The sequence below is a fragment of the Myxocyprinus asiaticus genome, chromosome 29 (genome assembly GCF_019703515.2).
Source record: "Myxocyprinus asiaticus isolate MX2 ecotype Aquarium Trade chromosome 29, UBuf_Myxa_2, whole genome shotgun sequence".
In the NCBI taxonomy this organism is placed as follows: domain Eukaryota; kingdom Metazoa; phylum Chordata; class Actinopteri; order Cypriniformes; family Catostomidae; genus Myxocyprinus; species Myxocyprinus asiaticus.
The window spans coordinates 17,489,396-17,510,988 of record NC_059372.1 but is presented as its reverse complement, the minus strand read 5'-3'; the positions used below and the strand labels follow the sequence as shown (position 1 = coordinate 17,510,988).

General features: G+C 38.2%; 2 protein-coding genes across 2 annotated transcripts; both read right to left on the bottom strand.

Annotated features, from left to right (window-relative positions):
* Window positions 1–1,364: 1,364 nt before the first annotated feature.
* Window positions 1,365–2,948, bottom strand: sst6 (somatostatin 6). The gene is made up of 3 exons (XM_051662197.1): window positions 2,656–2,948; window positions 2,149–2,336; window positions 1,365–1,867 (listed from the first exon to the last, which is right to left on the bottom strand). The coding sequence occupies exons 2-3, from the start codon at window positions 2,299–2,301 to the stop codon at window positions 1,667–1,669; spliced, it is 354 nt and encodes a 117-aa protein (XP_051518157.1). The 5' UTR covers window positions 2,302–2,336; window positions 2,656–2,948; the 3' UTR covers window positions 1,365–1,666.
* A 2,836-nt stretch (window positions 2,949–5,784) lies between these two features.
* On the bottom strand, window positions 5,785–19,973 carry pgd (phosphogluconate dehydrogenase). Its single transcript, XM_051662170.1, has 13 exons — window positions 19,863–19,973; window positions 19,448–19,523; window positions 19,155–19,334; window positions 18,998–19,063; window positions 18,777–18,895; window positions 18,569–18,638; window positions 17,911–18,045; window positions 17,511–17,700; window positions 9,959–10,089; window positions 9,273–9,406; window positions 8,854–8,953; window positions 6,640–6,762; window positions 5,785–6,274 (listed from the first exon to the last, which is right to left on the bottom strand). Exons 1-13 carry the CDS (start codon window positions 19,955–19,957, stop codon window positions 6,155–6,157), a joined length of 1,539 nt encoding a protein of 512 aa, XP_051518130.1. The 5' UTR covers window positions 19,958–19,973; the 3' UTR covers window positions 5,785–6,154.
* Between the last annotated feature and the right edge of the window lie 1,620 nt (window positions 19,974–21,593).

The window sequence follows — 21,593 nt, the reverse complement described above, 5'->3', positions numbered from 1 at the left end:
CATGAAAGTTTTAGTAATTGTAAATATTTAATGTGAGTCTATTAATGTGTAAAATATAATGCATAAATATTTGTAGGAAACAATTTTAAGTATCTTCAAACAACTGTTTTCAGAAAGTTCAGCTATAAATGTTTTGAAGCCATCCAATAGATTTGTGAGAAGTAGACCCAAGATGATCTTTTCTTCTGTCCTTTTTCTTTCCTTAAAGGCATAGTTCATCCAAAAAGAAAATGGTCTCATTTACTCACCCTCATGCCATTCCAGATGTGTATGACTTTCTTCTGCTGAACACAAAGATTTTTAGAAGAATATTTCAGCTCAGTGGGTCCATACAATGCAAGTCAATGATGTCCAGTCCTATGTAGGTCCAAAAAGGAGATAAAGTCGGCATAAAAGTAGTCCATAAGACTCCAGTGGTTAAATTCATATCTTCAGATGTGATTTGATAGGTGTGGGTTTTAAACATGGACCTACAGAGCTGAAATATTCTAAAAATCTTTGTGTTCAGCAGAAGAAATCCATACACATCTTGGCATGAGGGTGAGTAAATTAGATAATTTTACTTTTTGGGTGAACTATCCCTGATTAATTCATGAATCAAACTTGATTTAAATGGTTCTCAAGCTAAACTTTCTGGAGGGGAAAATTATCAGTGAATAATTAATGTCTGTTCCTCCCACACAGCTATTGTGTGGCTTCCGAAGACTTGGAATATAGTGCATGAGTCATATAGACTATATTTATAGTGCTTGTTCTGTCCTTTTTGGATCTTGGCAGACATGGTCGCTATGAACTGTCCTATGGAAAATAATGTGAAGATGGCATTAGAGGTTTTAAACAACATGAGCATGAGTAAATCATGACATAACATTACGTGCTTGTCAGATCGTTTCTGTTTCAGCCAGTTTTAAAATAGAACACAGCTTTAACTCATCTGAATATAAGTCTAAACAAAACAATGTCCTGTTTTAGTGAGGAACTAGACGACAACAACTAGGTGCAGCATTATAGAGAGATCCCAAAAATGAAAATTCTCTCATCATTAGACTCCAGTGGTTAAATCCACATCTTCAGAAGCGATATGATAGTTGTGGGTGCTCCTAAATTCATGACTTCTGTAAACTGACGCTTATATTCACTGGGTTGCCAAAGCAATAAGTCACAACATTTCCTTCTAAGTAGTTTCATTGCTTTGTCTTTTTAAAACTTTAGATGGCGCCAAAACTACATTTCATAGTTATTACACCTCAAACTGCGGTTTATTAGGCCTATCACAAGCCACAATGACATGGCGTACATGTGTTATTTATAATATTGAAAGCTTTAAAGTTTTGTATAAAATGATTGTATATCATTCCTATAAGTGATTTGGAGAACTTTTATTACACCTTTCTTTGTCAAACAGTTCAAAGCGCACATGTAAAAGGTCCATGTAATTATTTAGTGATTAATCTTATTTCAAACAATAACCTGCGTCAGAGTATAAATACAAACGTTAGTGTAAATAGTCAATTCAAAAGTCATCACGCATAAATTACAATATTAGAACTGCAGAAGCAAGGGGATGCATATACATTTTATTGCCTTGTATGGTTAAATATAGACTAACTGTAAAGCAGGATTGTAGATTAAACAGATTCATCTGGGTTCTTTATGATTTCCAGTGTTAACATGAGGAGAAGGTTTTCCAGTAGAAGAGCTTGCATGGAGATTTGTCTTTAGGAACTGGCTCTCCAAAAACAGACCTCTCTCCCAGTTTGCCATTCAGCAAATCAGGGTCAAGATCTGCTAGTTCCTTACTAGTGAGGTTCAGCTCCGCCATGTCTGTCATCATCTTCTTCAACAAGTCCTTGTCTTTGGTTAGTATCTATATGATACAAGACATTTTGTAAGTTCTGTGGGCTTGAGTATTGGATCACAGTTATTTATATTGTATTGCATTACAACACTGCAGTGTAATTATGTATAGCTTGTTAATTTGATCAACATACAGTATGGATGAAATGCTTCTAATGTGACCCACTGAGCAACTACAGTCACATAACCCCTACCCAAATGTAAAAATTGATCTACCCTGACCAAATATAAGAAAAACTGTCCCCCAATTCAGTTGGTCTACATTCAAAGTGCATTGTAATGTGGACTTACCTCATTGGTGTGTGATAGTTTGTCCTGTACAGGCAAAGCCTCAGTGCTGTCACTATTCCACAAAATAAGGAGCAGAGGAAATAGGCTCAGCAGCACCCGCATGATGAACATACTTCTCTCTACCACAGCACGATTATCCCATCCAACTCCCATTGTCTTGTTTTATAGAGGAATACTCACAAACGATACTGACACAGTAGAAAGGAGGAAGGTCATTAGGAACATTAACTCATTTACCAACTTCTAAATTAAGATTATTGTTAATTATGAGGACAAATCATCATGCTTCTTTCAAGTAGGCAAGTATCCTGTAACCCACTGACACAAAACTACATTAATTCATTATCAATTCTGTATGTAGTTTGTATAATTTCAACAATAACAACCCCCACAAAAATACTTGCTACAGCAAAACACTAAAAGCTGAAATAAAAACAATAAAAAATGACCACCTTAAACCGTAATGAGACATGCATAAAGATGAAACATGCTTGAGGATATACATACACACAAGTTGCGATCTTATTTATCAGTGCAAACTGCAGCAACTCGGTATGGGACAGACTTCATCTAGAGCCTGACTCCTCCCTGCACCCCTCCATCTCCAGAGTGCAGCCTATGCATAATTGATCCAAAGAGGGTTTCCACTTCCTGTCCTGACTATCCATGCGCTGAATCTCCCTGTTCACCATAATGACTCAGCATCATTTACCCACATCTCCATAAAAGAGCTATTATAAGCTTCCCAGTTTAAGTGCATCCTTCATACAGTATTAGCTATCATTAAGAACATGCTGTGTTCTCTCTGAAGTGGCTTTTAATTACTGAGATGTTCTTTTCCTGTGGAGTAATTAGGCCGTGGGCATATTTACACCCACCTCAGACAGTAACACCATAGTAAAGAGCATAAAAAACATCATCCAACTACTAAAATAGCCGCAAAACACTGATCCATTGAATAGATTCTGTTTTTTTTTTATTTTTTTTATGCATATCCTTGGAGTATGATTTATAAATATCAAGATGTTTTTTTTTCTTCACATTTACAAAATTGTATTTCAGACAGCTCTGATGTTGTAGTAGTTATTTATTCTCTAGTTATGATCAGATACATTTTTTCAGTAACATTATTGAATATAAAGCATGGAATGACACTATAAAGTCTGAACTTCTAGTACCATTTAAAGGAATATTCGGGGTTCGGTACACCTTAAGCTCAATCGACTGCATTTGTGGCATAATATTGACTACCGCAAAAATATTTTTAACTCATCTCACGTTAAAAAAAATACAAAATTTGTGGTTACAATAAGGCACTTACAATGGAAGTGAATAGGGCCAGTCCATAAACATTTAAATTTGTTATGGTTAATAAGCAATTTTATATCACTAAAATTATCTTTACACATAAAGTTATATCCAATATTAAACTTTGTTGCCAGCGCCTAAGCTTGACCCTCGCCAGTTTGCATACAGGCAATGGCATAGTAGGCCTACAGATGATGCAGTTATTTACATCATCCATTTGATAACAAAGCATTTGGAAAACCCTAAGAATGGGCAGGCCTGTTGACATGGGGCACTGACTCACTTTTGTGTGCATTTCACTATTTATGGACTGGCCCCATTTACTTTCATTGTAAATGCCTTACTGTACCCAAAATATTTAACCCTTGTGCTGTGTTCCTCATTGGCTACCACTCCTTGTGTTCCCAGGTCAAAATGACTGACCTATTTAAATGATTTATGAATCTCACATAATCCATATAGTATCATTAAATATTGCATTAGCTCTTTTTTCCCCAACTTGATTTCTAGTAACTAGAACAGGTTTTGCACCTTTTTTAATTTATTGACAATAGGTCTAAATTAGCTGAGCTATGCAACTCAATTTTTGCATTAAAAACGTTTTAATTTAACGTTTTTTTATGTATATGTTTACTATATTAAATACCATACATAAAAGTTTCTGTCCTGTTTATCACACTACTTTGTTTTAAAGAAAGTCACACTTGTGGTGTTTCTGGTCAAAAATGACCGGCCCATTAAAATGTATTTAAATCACTCATTATAAATATATTTTTACTAGATATTGCATTAGATCTTTTTGTTAACTTGATTTCTAGCAAACAGAACAAGTTTTGTGCTTCTTTTTGATACTTATTGATAGTAGGCTTTATTGAGCTGACCTTATATAATTTATACAATTTTATTGATGATTTTGACTATATAAAAAAACCATTCACAAAATTTGCAGCGCTGTTTATCACACAATTATTTTTTTTAAATGTTGTTTTAATATTTAACAAATAAGTTTGCTTAACACTTTTATTTTCTCAATATATACCCTTTGTGAGAATGTGAAAGTTCCTGAACATTCCTTTAAATCAAAGATATTACAATGTTTACGGATTACACATTACCCCTGAAACTAACAGAGGTATACAACTATGTAAATAACTTAGAGGAGTGAACTCAGTGGTCACAGTCACGCATATGTGATAAGTACCACCTCCTCTGTTCACCTCTTTTATCTTTGCAAAAGTTAGGATTGAATTAGATACAGGTGCAGTGTGACTAGTCAACTAAGTGAAGTCCTATTTTTATGAATGTTTTACATTACACTTGTTTCAGGTTTGGTTCAAAACAAACATTTTGTTCCAAATGCATACATACAAATTATCATGATCATTGTATTTAAAAAAAAAAAAAAAAAAGTTTCAACACCTGTGCCACATACATGTTCAATTTCAAGTGAAACATACAGATATGGCATTTACTAAAATATGCTGTAATATAAACCTGTACAGTCATGGCTATTTACAATGTACTGTACTGTTTATTTAATAGACCATATTACTCAAACTTCTTGGATTTAACGTTACAAATCACCTTTTTCGAAGATTTACATAATACTGGAGATATCATAAATTAGATGCTGGTTACATGTTTCGTAAGATTCGTATATGAATTAAACGGAGACCACAATCACACAAATCCGTTTTAACGTCATTGTTTTCTAAAGTATGCAGTAAGAGAGAATTTTTTAATACTAGGGTGGATGAGAAGCATCTTCTGGCTGCTTCTGTTAGGGGTTGCCACAGCAGACCATCCATGATCCACACAGGTTTTACACTGCATACCATTCCTGACACAAGCCCCAGTGGCTGGGGGACTCTCACTCACACCTATGTGTGTGAAATTAGAATCTCCAATTCACTTAACCTGCATATTTTTGGGGGAAACCAGAGCACCTGGAGGAAACCCACACAAACATGGGGAGAACATGCAAACTTCACACAGAAAGGCCCAGTTGAGCCAGGACTCAAACCCAGGACTTTCTTGCTGTGAGGCAACAGTGCTAACCACTGAGCCACTGTGCCACCCAAGGTAGATGAGAAGCATAAGTGTAGCAAGCGTGGCCCTAAGACATTGTATGTCTCGTTTAATGAATGTGAACCCATTTAGGCTCATTTATAATGTAAACAAGCTTTCTGCCCTCTACTGGTGACAAAATAGAAATGCATTTAAATAAACAAGCATCTAGTGTTTACTGTTTATAATTACAGTGCAAAAAAAATAGGAGTAAATTCTGTTTGCTGTAGACAGCAGATGAGTGAAGAGGACAAAAGCCAATTAAAAAGGGGTTGAAATCTTTATTTAGCCTAAGGCAGTGCAATGGTTACCCATAATCCAGGGTTAACACCTTACACTCTGGGGCAAAACATGAGAGACAAGCCAACAGCAGGAATAATCTCAGAAACAACACTCTCATTCAAAAATGTTGTATTTGCGGCAGAGGACCTTGAAACTACAAGAAAACGGTTTGCAAACAGTGTACACACTATGATTCATTATAAACAGAAATTGAATATTCTTTAGTAAATAACTCTATTATGAACTGAACTTCAGCTCTTGACTTCAGAAGGAATGTGTTCAGCTGCTCTGGACCTTGATTTTGTGGAGATGGGTTTCTCTGCTGTTTAGTGTAAGAGGACTCTTGATTTTAGGCATTATAGGATGATGATGACACTTTTCCTCCATGGCCTGTCCAGTTGGTGTGGATGAAATGGCCAGGGTTTGATAGCAACTCATAAGTGTGGGCACCAAAGTAGTCCCTCTGTGCCTGAATGAGTAATAATAGATAAGATATTAGCTTATCATAACTGAAGACTAAACAGCTTTATCTGTAGAGAAAATTCCTGGGTGGGAAACATTCCTTGAACATTATTATAAACACAAGACTCAAAACTCTGTATATATATTTAAGTAACTCCTAAAAGGAATAGTTCGCCTTTAGTTCACCTTTGTGGTGAGATTAAATTTGTGCAAACTAATCACACACAACTTTAAAATCCTCCCCAATGTGTTATAGTTGTTGTTATAACCATAAATGACCCGCAGTAATCCCTGTGCTATGCCATATGGCCAGCACGTCTGTACAGTCAGATAGAGAGGTTTATTTGTGTTAAGTTGTATAGAGAGGCTTACTTGCAGCAGGTTGGCTGGGAGCATCTCGTGTCTGTAGCCATCAAAGAATGACAGTGCGGTTGTGAAAGATGGCATGGGAATTCCCTGCTGTACACCCGTACTTACAACCCTACGCCAGGAGTCCTACAAAACAAAACTTAAGTTACCTACATGATTAAATACCATACAAAACTAGAATTAGTTTTGTAATGGAGCACATCTGAGCTTGAGAAAGTTTCATTTGTATAGGAGTTTGCTCTTGTTAATTGCATGCGGTAATATAATGAATATACTGTATTATATCCTATACGCTAAATTAATGAATGGTGCACTGGTGACCAGTGTTGGGTAAGTTACTCATAATAAGTAATCTTCTACAAATTACTAATTACTTCTCTAAAATGTAATCAGGTTTTCCGTTTTCCATTCAAATTCAAAATGTCTATATTTCCTCCTCATTGGGCTGGGCGATATAGCCCACAAAATTATCACTATATTTTTTTCATTTCGTTCAACATCGATATTTATCACAATATCCATTTCATACCATTAATGGGGGCAGAACTGCATTCCACATGCTTGTTAGACCTCATGCATGAATTAAACATAACGTGTTTGTTTACGAGTAGACTCCAGAGGGTAAGAATTAAAGTACACTCAGTTTAGGATTTAATCCTACATAAGGTGTGTGACCTCTTTTTGATGAAATTTCAATTTCATCATCTTCATCTTATGTTTGACTCCACTGAAAGAATTTCTCGTGACGCTCCACACTACAGCTCAGTAGGTGGCGGTAATGCACCATAAGTGGGATTGGCAACTGCCAAAAACATCAGAAGAAGAAGAAACCCTTTCTTGCCTGTAACAGCACTATGGATCATGATTTTTATTTTTAACTAAATAGTACAGAAATGATCAGCAATGGTGTTGATGTCGGAGTTGTTGTTGTGTTGTCGATAGCTGTTTTGCACTGTCAGTGCTGTCTTGTTCGGTCCACAATGATATGAAATTATCCGAATAGCTAGCTGCTTGCTAGCCTCAGCGCCGATTTCCATGACAGCAGGGCTGCCTGCTAATACTTCCTAACAGGCTGATTTCATGACTGTGATTCAGTTAGTTAGTTGTGTGTATAAATTTGCCGAATTGCTTGCGTTTTTTAGACACAAGTACCTAATCCGATCGTCTAGATTTAGAAATATCGAAAATTACTCAAAAGTTTATCATCGATATCAAAAACATTTTTTTTCCGATAAATATAGTTTTATCGCCCAGCCCCAGCTGTTACAGAAACGCTAACAGATGTACACATGAATTCATATTATAAATGTATTGTAAAAATTACTTTAGCGCAAGTAATGTACTAAAAAGTAATTACTTAATTGAAAGTAACTGAGTAAACTCTAGAGACTGCAGTGCGTGAAAATCCCAGGAGATCAACAGTTACAGAAATACTCAAACCAGCCCATCTGGCACCAACAATCATCCATGTGATTATCTAATCAGATAATTGTGTGGCTGCAGTGCATACAATCAAGCAGATATGGGTCAGGAGCTTCAGTTAATGTACACATTAACCATCAGAATGGGGAAAAAAAACATTTCAGTGATTTGCACCGTGGCATGATTGTTGGTGCCAGATGGGCTGGATTGAGTATTTCTGTAACTGTTGATCTCCTGAGATTTGCATGCACAAAATTCTCTAGAATTTACTCTGAATGGTGCCAAAAACAAAAAACAGCCAGTGAGCAGCTGTTCTGCAGACGAAAATGCCTTGTTGATGAGAGAGGTCAATGGAGAATGGCCAGACTGGTTCAAACTGTCAAAGTCTATGGTAACTCAGATAACTGCTCTGTACAATTGTGGTGAGAAGAATAGCATCTCAGAATGCTATTCTGAGATGCAGGTTGGCACTGATTTGGCGGCACGAGGGGGACCTACACAATATTAGGCAGGTGGTTTTAATGTTAAATATATATGGTTTTAATGTTAAATAGACATACAGTATATACATATACATTTCCAGGCCTTGAAAACACCATTTTAATATTCCCTGATATTTTAATATTTTAATGATCGTAGTAACTCAGTTTACTGTATATTCAATATAAATGTAAACAAGTAAACAACCTGGTTTATTGCTGCCATTAGTTCCCTTCACTACTTTTTGTTCTTTTAGTAGCAGTGTTATAGAAAATAAGGTGGTCACAGTGGTCACTCTTGGTTCTCTTCCTGTACCTGACACTCCTGAACAGCATTACTGAAGAAGTTATCCAGCAGTAAACTCTGCAGCTCTGAATCCCGGTCAAACGCTTCCTTGATCTTTCCCAAGAAAACACTGTAAAGGAAGGAGTCAAGCCAATTACTCACAGCTAGTAAAAGTAACCTACAGTTACAGTATGATGTAAGGCAATCTGTGATTGTAAAACCAAGCTCTTTCCTCATTTCTGTGCATCTGGGATTACACTAAACATTAATATCACTTCCTAGTGTTTACAGGGTTGCAACATTCACTGGGAGGAGAAATTGTGAAGTCTCATATGATTTCATTGTAATACAGCAACACGGTCTATCCTGATAAGCAATGAAGTGTTATCTTGAATAAGGCATACATTCTTAAGCAATAGTTTAAATCAATCCAAGCACAGATTGCTCACCTGCGAATAATGCAGCCTCCTCTCCACATCAGGGCAATAGCACCATAGTTCAGAGACCAGCTGAACTCTTTAGCAGCCTGCCGAAGCAGCATGAAGCCTTGAGCATATGAAATTATCTTAGAGGCGTACAAAGCCTAAAAAAGGAAACAATTCATATTGAGAAACTGAAAGATCTGGACTGAGTTCACATTAAGTTAAAATAACTCTCCATTATAGTAATCCACTTTATAATAACTTTTATTATTAACAAATATCACAGAATGCTAACTGAATAATAAGCTGATGTACATTCAAATATTAATATATCTGAATACAGTTAAAAGAATATTCCAGGCCAGTACAAAAATGTTAAGGAATTTACCGCCATTACGTGATTATGGATATATAACTTTACACAGATAAATATAGCTTAACTTCTATTAAACTCAGAACATCCTGATAAAGTTTCATGACATTTCAGACTACTTGACATACATTTTGTATATTAAGTCTTGGTTTTGCCAAAGATCCGCAAATATCATGATCCCCTTGCACTGTATTTTCAAGTATAAAGATCTACTTACTGTATGAGAAAAACAATTATTATTTTTAACTCCAGTTTAGTTAAAAACAAAAACTTTAATGATCCCAAACATAAAAGCTATACATAGATACATAGTATCTATATTTAACGGAGTTTGTCTCGCCTTTCTGATGTCTTCAAGGAACTGTGCTTTGTTTCCAGTGAACTTGACACCCTGGGGGCCAGTGAGGCTTTTACTAGCCTGAACCCTCTCATCCTTTAGAGACGAGAGACATCTGGCAAAGACAGCCTCTCCTGCAAGTGACAGACACAAAAACAATGATCGCCAATTAGACTGCAGCTCTGGTCTTATAATGAGATTAGAATCAACATGTGACCATATCAGAGAGCCCATGAGGAAACATATAAACATCAAATTGTTTAAGCATGACTAACAGGGCCTACACAGAACATCCTGATCATATTCACAAACTATAAAGAGTTCTACAATAAGAAGGTGAATTTCACGAAACCAGCCAAGAAAATGTCCAGGTCAAATTTCTAAATACCCCAAAATGCGATTATAAGTAATGATGCTTATTTTAGGACCATTTAAATAAGACTTGTTCCATTGTGACATACATTTCCATCCCAATGAAGCACCCCTTCCCCAATTCCCTGCACTGCTATAAAAAGACTAATTAATTTTGATTACTGTAATGAAAAAAAATAAAAAAAATAAAAACATATTTAAAAAAATATATATATACAGGTGCATCTCAATAAATTAGAATGTCGTGGAAAAGTTCATTTATTTCAGTAATTCAACTCAAATTGTGAAACTCGTGTATTCAATAATTCAATGCACACAGACTGAAGTAGTTTATGTCTTTGATTCTTTTAATTGTGATGATTTTGGCTCACATTTAACAAAAACCCACCAATTCACTATCTCAAAAAATTACAATACATCATAAGACCAATAAAAAAAAACATTTTTAGTGAATTGTTGGCCTTCTGGAAAGTATATTCATTTACTGTATATGTACTCAATACTTGGTAGGGGCTCCTTTTGCTTTAATTACTGCCTCAATTCGGCATGGCATGGAGGTGATCAGTTTGTGGCACTGCTGAGGTGGTATGGAAGCCCAGGTTTCTTTGACAGTGGTCTTCAGCTCATCTGCATTTTTTGGTCTCTTGTTTCTCATTTTCCTCTTGACAATACCCCATAGATTCTCTATGGGGTTCAGGTCTGGTGAGTTTGCTGGCCAGTCAAGCACACCAACACCATGGTCATTTAACCAACTTTTGGTGCTTTTGGCAGTGTGGGCAGGTGCCAAATCCTGCTGGAAAATGAAATCAGCATCTTTAAAAAGCTGGTCAGCAGAAGGAAGCATGAAGTGCTCCAAAATTTCTTGGCAAACGGGTGCAGTGACTTTGGTTTTCAAAAAACACAATGGACCAACACCAGCAGATGACATTGCACCCCAAATCATCACAGACTGTGGAAACTTAACACTGGACTTCAAGCAACTTGGGCTATGAGCTTCTCCACCCTTCCTCCAGACTCTAGGACCTTGGTTTCCAAATGAAATACAAAACTTGCTCTCATCTGAAAAGAGGACTTTGGACCACTGGGCAACAGTCCAGTTCTTCTTCTCCTTAGCCCAGGTAAGACACCTCTGATGTTGTCTGTGGTTCAGGAGTGGCTTAACAAGAGGAATACGACAACTGTAGCCAAATTCCTTGACACATCTGTGTGTGGTGGCTCTTGATGCCTTGACCCCAGCCTCAGTCCATTCCTTGTGAAGTTCACCCAAATTCTTGAATCGATTTTGCTTGACAATCCTCATAAGGCTGCGGTTCTCTCGGTTGGTTGTGCATCTTTTTCTTTGGGAGACCATTTTGAAGGCTCAGGAAACCTTTGCAGGTGTTTTGAGTTGATTAGCTGATTGGCATGTCACCATATTCAAATTTTTTGAGATAGTGAATTGGTGGGTTTTTGTAAAATGTGAGCCAAAATCATCACAATTAAAAGAACCAAAGACTTAAACTACTTCAGTGTATGTGCATTGAATTTATTGAATACACGAGTTTCACAATTTGAGTTGAATTACTGAAATAAATGAACTTTTCCACGACATTCTAATTTATTGAGATGCACCTGTATAAAGTCAATATACTGTGTGTGTGTGTGTGTGTATATTAGTATACACACTCACTCAGCACTTTATTAGGAACACTATGGTTTTAAAAAAGTGTCCAATATGGTCTTCTGCTGTTGTAGCCCATCCGCCTCAAGGTTCGATGTGTTGTGCATTCTGAGATGCTATTCTGATTACTTCAATTTCTGCCTTTTTGTCAGCTCGAACCAGTCTGGCCATTCTGTGCTGACCTTTCTCATCAACAAGGTGTTTCCGTCCACAGAACTGCCACTCACTGGATGCTTTTTTTGTTTTTGGCACCATTCTGAGGAAACTCTAGAGACTGTTGTGCGTGAAAATCCCAGGAGATCAGCAGTTACAGAAATACTCAAACCAGCCCGTCTGGCACCAACAATCATGTCACGGTCTAAATCATTGAGATTTCATTTTTTCCTTATTCTTATTGTTGATGTGAACATTAACTGAAGCTCCTGACCTGCATCTGCGTGTTTTTATGCATTGCTGCCACACGACTGGCTGATTAGATAACTGCATGAATAAGTAGGTGTACAGGTGTTCCTAATAAATTGCTCAGTGAGTATATATATATATATATATATATATATATATATACACTGCATATAAAAAACATTTAATTGTTAAGTATACATCATGATAGTAGGCCTATTTGTTGTACTGAATTTAATTTATGCTGATTAAAAAAAAATAATTTACTTGCAAATCATAACTTCTGGTGTTAGGGTGACCAGACATACCAATAAAACTAGGACAGTCCCGATTTTACAAGCAGCATCCCGAAAGAGTTACAGTCGGGACGCCTTTTGTCCCGATAATTAGTCTTAGCTATAGTTTGATTTATTTAAATAAGCGTTTTAAATTGACATGGCTGCACTTCATGCATGTGTTCTGATTTTTTGTCATTGTCATCTCGTCACCCTAGATTTGGTAATCGGTCAGACTCTGTCAGATAGCTCAGATTACCACATATAGGCTACAAACAGGAGAGACAGAGAAAAACCCTCAGCTCAGCATGACTTTGTAATATATTATCGCTCAACTAAAGGCCAACAGTTGTGGGAAAAGTGGGTGTGGGTGTGGAAAACAGCCAGTCATGGTGAACTAAGCACTGGGCCTTTGGTGGAATGCAGCCTATTGAGAGAAAGAATCCTCTCTCTCTCTCTAACCATCGAAATCATATGTGTCACTCTCTCTCTCACCGCTCAACACCTCACAAACAGCCTTTTGTTGGGCACACACACCCATTTAGGCCTGACTGACACAGTTTGACACTAAATGTACAAGCCTATTAGTCTAATAGTGGTGAACCGATATGGGTTTTTCAACAGCTGAATAAGCGAGTAAGGGTGGCCGATGGCCGATGTAATGCAGATATATTGTAAATAATTAAAAGTAATTATGGCAAATGAGACATACATAAAATTGCTTATATTAAATGAGCACTTCTGTTACACAGTATTTACTCAAAAATTCACAAAAAAACGGAATGTTTTAATCTATTAACATGGCAGTTGGTATCTGACACAGGAGGGAACTAACACAATAACTAATGGTAATCGAGTGATGTCAAAAGTCTCAAAATGGACAAATATTAGCTAATTTATCAGCCTAGCCGATATATCAGTCTATCATACAGTATGCTTATATGCACATTATAAGTTGGCTCTTGGCATCTGAGACAAGAAGGAACCAGGTGGGGGCCTGGGTAGCTCAGTGGTAAAAGATGCTGGCTACCACCCCTGGAGTTCGCTAGTTCGAATCCCAGGGCGTGCTGAGCGACTCCAGCCAGGTCTCCTAAGCAACCAAATTGGCCCGGTTGCTAGGGAGGGTAGAGTCACATGGGGTAACCTCCTCATGGTCACTATAATGTGGTTCGTTCTCGGTGGGGCACGTGGTGAGTTGAGCGTGGATGCTGCGTGGATGGCGTGAAGCCTCCACACGCGCTATGTCTCCGTGGCAGCGCACTCAACAAGCCACATGATAACTGGCAACTGGGATTCGTCCTCCGCCACCCGGATTGAGGCGAATCACTACGCGACCACGAGGACTTAAAAGCACATTGGGCATTCCAAATTGGGAGAAGAAAAAAAAAGAAAAAAGGAAGGAACCAGGTAACATCTGTTAATCCACCAACTAGGAATGGTTATCGGCCGTTGTCAGTAAACGCAAAATGAACAAATATCAGCCAGTTTATCAGCCTGGCCGATATTTTAATACTCTCATGTCAGCGATGTCCCTACATATTTCCGTCAGGCGATGAAGCAACATTATTACATTCATTTCACTTTGTGAGCGTTTAATATGCTTTTCATGTGGGACACAGATGTGCACGGGGTCTGTGAACCCAAACTGCTATCAACGCAGTGTGCGCATGCGTCAACCGGGCTTCTCGGGAAATGTGAGCTCGAGACCAGTGACAGGATCAGTGCGAGCACGTCAACTGGGCGCTCCATAAAACGTGAGATCTCGTGACAAATGCAGAGAGGCTCACATGCACGATTAATTCAGGCTTCCATCGATATCGTTGCGCATGTGACCCATTTGAATTTTACATGAGAATTTGCTATTCTATATATATATATATATATATATATATATATATATATATATATATTTTTTTTTTTTTTTATCCCACTACTTAGTAGGTCCTCGTGGTGGCACGGTTACTCACCTCAATCCGGGTGGCGGAGGACAAGTCTCAGTTGCCTCCGTTTCTGAGACAGTGAATCTGTGCATCTCATCACGTGGCTCGTTGTGCATGACACCGCGGAGACTCTGCATTTGGAGGCCCATGCTACACTCCGCGATCCACGCACAACTTACCATGCGCCCCATTGAGAGCAAGAACCACTAATCGTGACCACGAGGAGGTTACCCCCAATTTGGTTGCTTAGCAGACCTGGCTGGAGTCACTCAGCACACCCTGGATTCGAACTCGCGACTCCAGGGGTGGTAGTCAGCGTCAATACTCGCTGAGCTACCCAGTCCCCCAGAATTTGCTATTTTAAAGTACCATGGAGCAGTTCAACCATCGTGTGAAACGTCTTGACAACGCCGACATTCTGAACAGCAACTAACGAGAGAAAGAGAAAGAGCTATTCAACAGCGACAACAAACTGAAACACTAGGTAACATTATCTAAGAGATGGAATCCAGCAAACGTCCGACTCCCAGCACAACACCGACTTCTAGACAAATTCCGAGTAAGCCAAAAAAAAAAAAAAACATTTATCTACTGAATCCAGTCTGGCTAAGCGGGAACGTGATCGTGGTCGAGCGAAAACTAGAGTGAACATTGGCATGGCATTTGATTCCTGGAGGGACCTTCGTTCGGTTTTGGGGATCAAAACCGAACCTGAATAGGCGTTCTTCTTATTGGACAGGTAAGCTTACATAACTGCAAAGCATGTGAAATATAGTGCCATAAGGATTGATCTGTGTAATTTTAGCTAAACTACAATAACACATGAAATGAATGCTAGACAATGTTCAAGATAATGCAAAAAGACGCATTCATTAGTGTAACGTAACTTTGTTATACAGAAAATATATACATTCTATTATTATAAAACAATAGCGCATCGATATATCAAAATGACAGTTGTGATGGAATCACATCAATACTGAATTGTGTCAACATATCTATAATGTACAGTCTATTTTATAAACAGCTACTGTCATCATCCACCAAATTTAGCTAACAGCTATTGATAAAGCTGGCTAGCTAGCTAACGCCGACATTGACTGCATTTATACGATAGCCTATGTATTATGCAAAGAAAAGTGATTATTCAAACTACAGTCTCACATAGTCAGACCTATATCCACACTTTGTTTTAGCCCTGTTCCAGCACTGGAGAATCAAATATAATTTACAGTCTCAAAGTCTGTAGTAAAACAATCATAACTGTGTAATTTAATTATGCTACCTTATCTGTCAGCATGATGCCGGTAAATCACTTTGTCTCTTTGTACGTTACGTCATTCTTTTGGCCGATGCTCGCATCCCTATGGAGTGTGTGCACGAGCGCAAGCACGAGCAACAGGCTGCAGTTCACTTAACGGCCACAAGTGTCATTAATAAGGGTTTCTGAATCTTACATACTGCACCTTTAACTGTAACAGAATTTTTCATTACAACTGTGGAAGTTGTAGCCAAGAAAACCACAGATAGCATGGATAGTTGGAAACAAGTCATGGGTATGTAAGTACTTTGAATTGGATTAAACTGAAAAATAAGCTGTAATCAAACGATTGATGATCACTTGTGTGTGACGTTATTTTTTATATTATTATCTGTATAATTTTTTTCAACATTTGAAGTACCTTATTTTGTTGTGGATATTTGCACATTTCAGAGAGCTCAATAAAATATTCAAATTATATTTTGGTTGCATTTGAGGGCAAATTTTTTTTAATTGATTGTGTAAAATAGGCACATAATATCGGAATTTCGATTGCAGGGCCCTGAATCGAATCAAATCGAAATCGTATCGGGGCAGACTTTGAAGTATCTGCGAATATCAGATTGCAAGCCAAGAGAATTTATATAAGATCGTATCATGATGAAACGTCCGATTTACACCCCTATATAAATCAGTCTATCATACAGAACGCTGTGATGCACAAAGTGTATTTCCGGCACTTCTTCAGCTGACATCCTACCTTAAAATATTAGATTACACATTGTGTCATGCATACTTGGACAAACAGATGAGGACTGAAGCTCGACTATGCAAAAACTTGCTGTAGCTTGATTATAACTGTGCATGTAAACAATGACAGTGGTTCTCAAATGTTCATAGGTTGATTAAAAAAAACAGACATACATAAATTAAATAGTTGACAAAGAGCACCAACTTGAATTCATTGCCCAAATTAACTCATTACAATTAATTGAATAATTGTATTAAATTGATTTTACGATAGTGCTTCTGTTGTCTCACTTCAATAACATCACTCACTGTCAGTGTACAGAAGGCCCATTTAGGTTCATTAGCTGAAAGTAGCAGTCCAGTTAATTCCGATGAAATAAGAACAAAACAGCAGTCTGTTAAAATTATGGATCAGTGACTCTAGACCAAATCGGTGAAAAGGACATTGAATGAGAATCCTGAATTATATTTGGGGTGTTAGCTGGTCCACAATTTGTGTTTTACTGTTAAATTAGTCTTCCACTTGAAGTTTGAGAACCACTGGACTAGCACAATAAACTATTACACTGAAATTCCAACACTATTAAAAGGTTACCTGACAACATTTTATGAAATCAACAGGTTCTATGATTTTTTTGAGAGATGTGTTGATAGCACTACTGTCCTTAGGTAGCATTGTCAGTGGCTAAATCTATAAAACCACAAGCTGTCAAAAGCCACAGCACAGGAAAGAATAGAAAATCCCACTTATGTCACATCAGCTGAAGAGATGAACAAGCAAAGCCATCAAGCTACTTATGAAGACGCTTCTTTCAACAACAGTCACGCTCTCCCGTTATCATGAAATAACTAGCCAAACACACCTATACCTGGGTAATTACGCAAGCCTCTTTCTTACCGATCAATGTGACAGGTGTGCCGTATTCCAAAGCGGAGATGGCCGTCCATTTCCCTGTGCCTTTCTGCCCCGCACTGTCTCTGATTTTGGGCAGCAGATGAGTGCCGTCTGTGTCCTTGAACTTCAGGATATTTGCAGTGATCTCAATGAGAAAAGAGTCCAGCTCTGTTTTATTCCACTGATCGAAGGCCTGAAGGAAAACAAAGAGAAATTACATTTCAAGAGGAAGCAGAGCAAGGAACAGGGTGAGGTGGATTTCATAACAAAAGAAACAAGGAAGGAGGAAATAAGATGCTGCAAGACAATACAGAGGGAAATTAAAGAATTACAACATTAGGAACCCAAAGGATGTCCTACATTATAAGGGAATACTAAATAAAGGAGGAAGTTAATGTCTAACCTGTGCCATTTCATCATGGTCCATACACAGCACATCCTTCATCAGATGATAGGCCTCACAGATCAACTGCATGTCACCATACTCAATACCGTTATGAACCATCTTAACAAAGTGTCCTGCTCCTTCATCTCCAACCTACAGAACATCAGTTTGGAAAAGAACATTTACAGTATACAGGGGTAGCTAATACACAGGGGCCGTTCACATCAAACATGCATTTGCACTTTTTCAACAGTTTGTCTATGTATACATAAGCTAGTTGGAAATCTTTGCCCATTGTGCAGCATCTCGCAGAAGCGCCTTGTTTTTAAGACTTGTCATGTTAAAAGAACATAATCTTTTAAAAATACGTTCTGTTACACCCCGTCTAGCTTTTTTAGACGCAAGGACACATTCAGTGTGAATGGTCCCAATGTGTCCAAGAACATTTTCATTGTTTTAATCAACTGTTTGCCTTCACTAGTTCATTTTAAATGGTCATGCGGTGACAAATAAATATTTAAAAGTACAAATATCCAATATAGTTTCTCAATTACTATGAGGTCATAAAGTTTAAAATAGTTTAAAACCACACTGCAGGACATGACAACTTTCCTAAAGTACTGTATTTCAACTACCAATAGAAATAATTACATATCTAATGATAACTAACACTCACCCAGTCACAGCAGGGCTCCCCTGTGCCCACTTTGGCAGCAATATTCTGAAAAATCTCTTTTAAGTGTGGCCTTTGGAAATAAGATAAAAAAATAGATGCAGCAAGTGAAAGCCAGTGTGTGAAACAAATGTAAATATTTCAACATAACTGAATAGTGTGTCTGTATATATACTAAAATCGTGGCTGATTAATACACATTTGTTCTCACCAGGCCTCCTTATGTCCTCCTGGCATTAGTGAAGGTCCATATCGGGCCCCTTCCTCTCCTCCACTCACTCCACTCCCCACAAACAGCAGATTTTTCTCCTTCAGGCTCTTACAACGTCTCTGCATGTGATGAGCACATAATAACCATTTAGATCAAATATAACAGCACCTCTGATCACAAGCTCTTACCGTTTATGTCTGGGTTTGGGTTGCTGAACTCACTGTTGTATCTCTGTACTCTGAATTTCCACCATCAATGATGATGTCACCAGGCTCAAGAAGAGGAACCTACAATATTATGAGGAAACAAACTAAATTATTTGATCACTTTGGAAAAGTGACGATACATTGTCGAATCACGGTGACTGGTGACATTTACCAGTTTAGCGATGAAGTCATCGACAGCCTGTCCTGCTTTGACGAGGAGGATGATGCGGCGAGGTTTCTTGAGTTTAGACACCATGTCTTCAAGGGACTCGGCACCAATCACGTTAGTGCCTTTGGCTTCATTCTTTAAAAAGTCATGGACCTTGGACACAGTCCTGTTGTATGCACAGACCTGAGGAAAGACAATATTAATAACAATTTAAACAAGAAGAGCATCATTAGAACAGGTTAGGCAGGGGAAAAGGACCTTGGAAATGGAGAAAGGCAACAGCACTGGTGACTTACCACAAATCCATGGTCATTCATGTTTAAGATCAGATTCTGCCCCATCACAGCCAAACCAATGAGAGCAATATCCGCTCTGTGGAGTCAAGGAAAGGGATATTACAACAATGAGCATGCTATTGATCACTGAGTTCAAGCTTATTGAAATATGTAAGTGGCTACATGACATAGAAGTGATTTCGACACACACTATTACGACATCCCATTCGGTATATGAACAGACAAGAAAGTGCTCAATATAACAGGCTTGATAGTGACTAAATAGTCAGTCTTTATAGAACTGGTGCTGTTAATGTGCAATAAACTTACACGGAGCACATTCGATTCCGTGTTAACAATAATATACACAGTCGAAGGTACTCCCGTAATACGAAATGGCATTATCAACCAAGTTAAACGTAGAACTCATACTTACTGAGCCATGGTTGAAGGTTGATTCCGTCTTAAAGTGACACTTTCGATCAGGGTTTTTACTGCTCCTACTGCACCGTCTCTGCTGAACTTCCTCATTCACGACCTAATCAACTCCCAATGAACACGCCTGACAGATGACAGGATCTGTTACGTCAACATTGCCTCACTCTGTGATTGGCGGAGACTCGCAGAGCAGAGATTGGAGGCTTTTCATTGGTTATCTGTTTCTGTCTCCCCCGTTGTTCTGAAATATTCGGTTTCTGAGATTTTCGGTTGCACTGGGCGGAGCATACATGAATATTCACGAGCTTCCTGTTTCTTGTTAAAGCGACCCTGAAAATATTAGTTCCTGATTCCCGGACCACAATTAATCTAAACTATTAGTTTTCAGAAAGGTAATTACTTTTCAGCGTCAAATATATATATATATATATATATATATATATATATATATATATATATATATATATATATATATATATAAAATTCCTAAACAGTCCAAATAGTCTCTTCAAAAATGGGCAGGGATGAGGACATTGGGGTCCCAGAGACAGCTAAAGTAGTGGGGTCTGAGAGATCTTTTCTACCTAAAGGTTAAACTGTTTCATCAAGACTTTATCAGTCGAGGGCACTTGGATATGAATATTAAAATATAAGATCAACAGTTTGTTTTGAAGCTGAATGACAGCAGTCCAGTTTTTGTGTTGAAATATTTTTACATTCAGAATCTATACCTATGTATGGGACATAGGAGGCCTTTTGACAGATAAAATAATACTGTATGGTGGTTCAGGGGTGTCCCCTGAGAGAGAATTTATACAAATTTACAAGTCTTGATGGACCATTTTTATATTTTCCTTCAAGTGAGGATCTAATTACAACAAACAAACAATTTACATAACAACAGTGAATCATTAAATAGCTGTTTGATTAATTTAAGTATAAATAGGCTTTCCTTGACATGAAGACATCTCTGATTAATCTTCGCAAAATTAGAACAAAAATCTGTTTGTTTATAATGAAAGGATCGTAACGTGCTGCTTAATAAAGGCAAATTTAGACATTATAGTCACATATCAGACAGATGAAGATAGTTTCACTTTGCTTCATTTCTGTTTACTGCAGTGTGTTTCAGCGAAATATGCCAGTATTTGTGTCTCCAATACTATACGCTATTTATTTCCGATTCCCGGCCTTCATTGTGTCAAACTCTCTCTCTCTGCTGCTGGTGGCATGGCTGTTTATATGCCGCTCTCCCCATGCTCACTGGAATTAGAGACAGGTGTTAAACATAATCTAGCTCAGGTGCAAGCGCCCTTACCACTTTCTCTCTCTCCGGACGGACGCTTGACCATGCCCCCCGCTGCCACATATCCCCACCGCCCGACTCAGGCCAGGGAGGCATCCGGCCTGCCTACCACTCCCCCCCCATTTCAGGAGAGGAAGTCGGTGACAGCCACTTGCGCTCCCGGTCTGACCACCTTGAACTTAAAAGGCTGAAGAGCCAGATACCAACGGGTGATCCGCGCGTTGGTATCTTTCATGCGGTGGAGCCACTGGAGTGGGGCGTGATCCGAGCAGAGGGTGAAGGCCTGCCCCAACAGGTAGTACTGGAGAGTGAGGACCGCCCACTTGATGGCGAGACACTCCTTTTCCACGGTGCTGTACTTAGTCTCCCTCAACGAGAGCTTACGGCTAATGTACAGCACCGGGCACTCCTCCCCCTCCACCA

Excerpts from the sequence above, each read along its gene's own strand:
- sst6 (XM_051662197.1), bottom strand. The coding sequence starts at position 2,301 with ATGGGAGTTGGATGGGATAATCGTGCTGTGGTAGAGAGAAGTATGTTC. Across the intron at positions 1,868-2,148 it reads AACTATCACACACCAATGAG|ATACTAACCAAAGACAAGGA; the intron begins GTAAGTCCACAT and ends TGTATCATATAG.
- pgd (XM_051662170.1), bottom strand. The coding sequence starts at position 19,957 with ATGAGGAAGTTCAGCAGAGACGGTGCAGTAGGAGCAGTAAAAACCCTG. Across the intron at positions 18,046-18,568 it reads GGGAGCCCTGCTGTGACTGG|GTTGGAGATGAAGGAGCAGG; the intron begins GTGAGTGTTAGT and ends GATGTTCTGTAG. Across the intron at positions 6,275-6,639 it reads TCCCAGCCAACCTGCTGCAA|GCACAGAGGGACTACTTTGG; the intron begins GTAAGCCTCTCT and ends TTACTCATTCAG.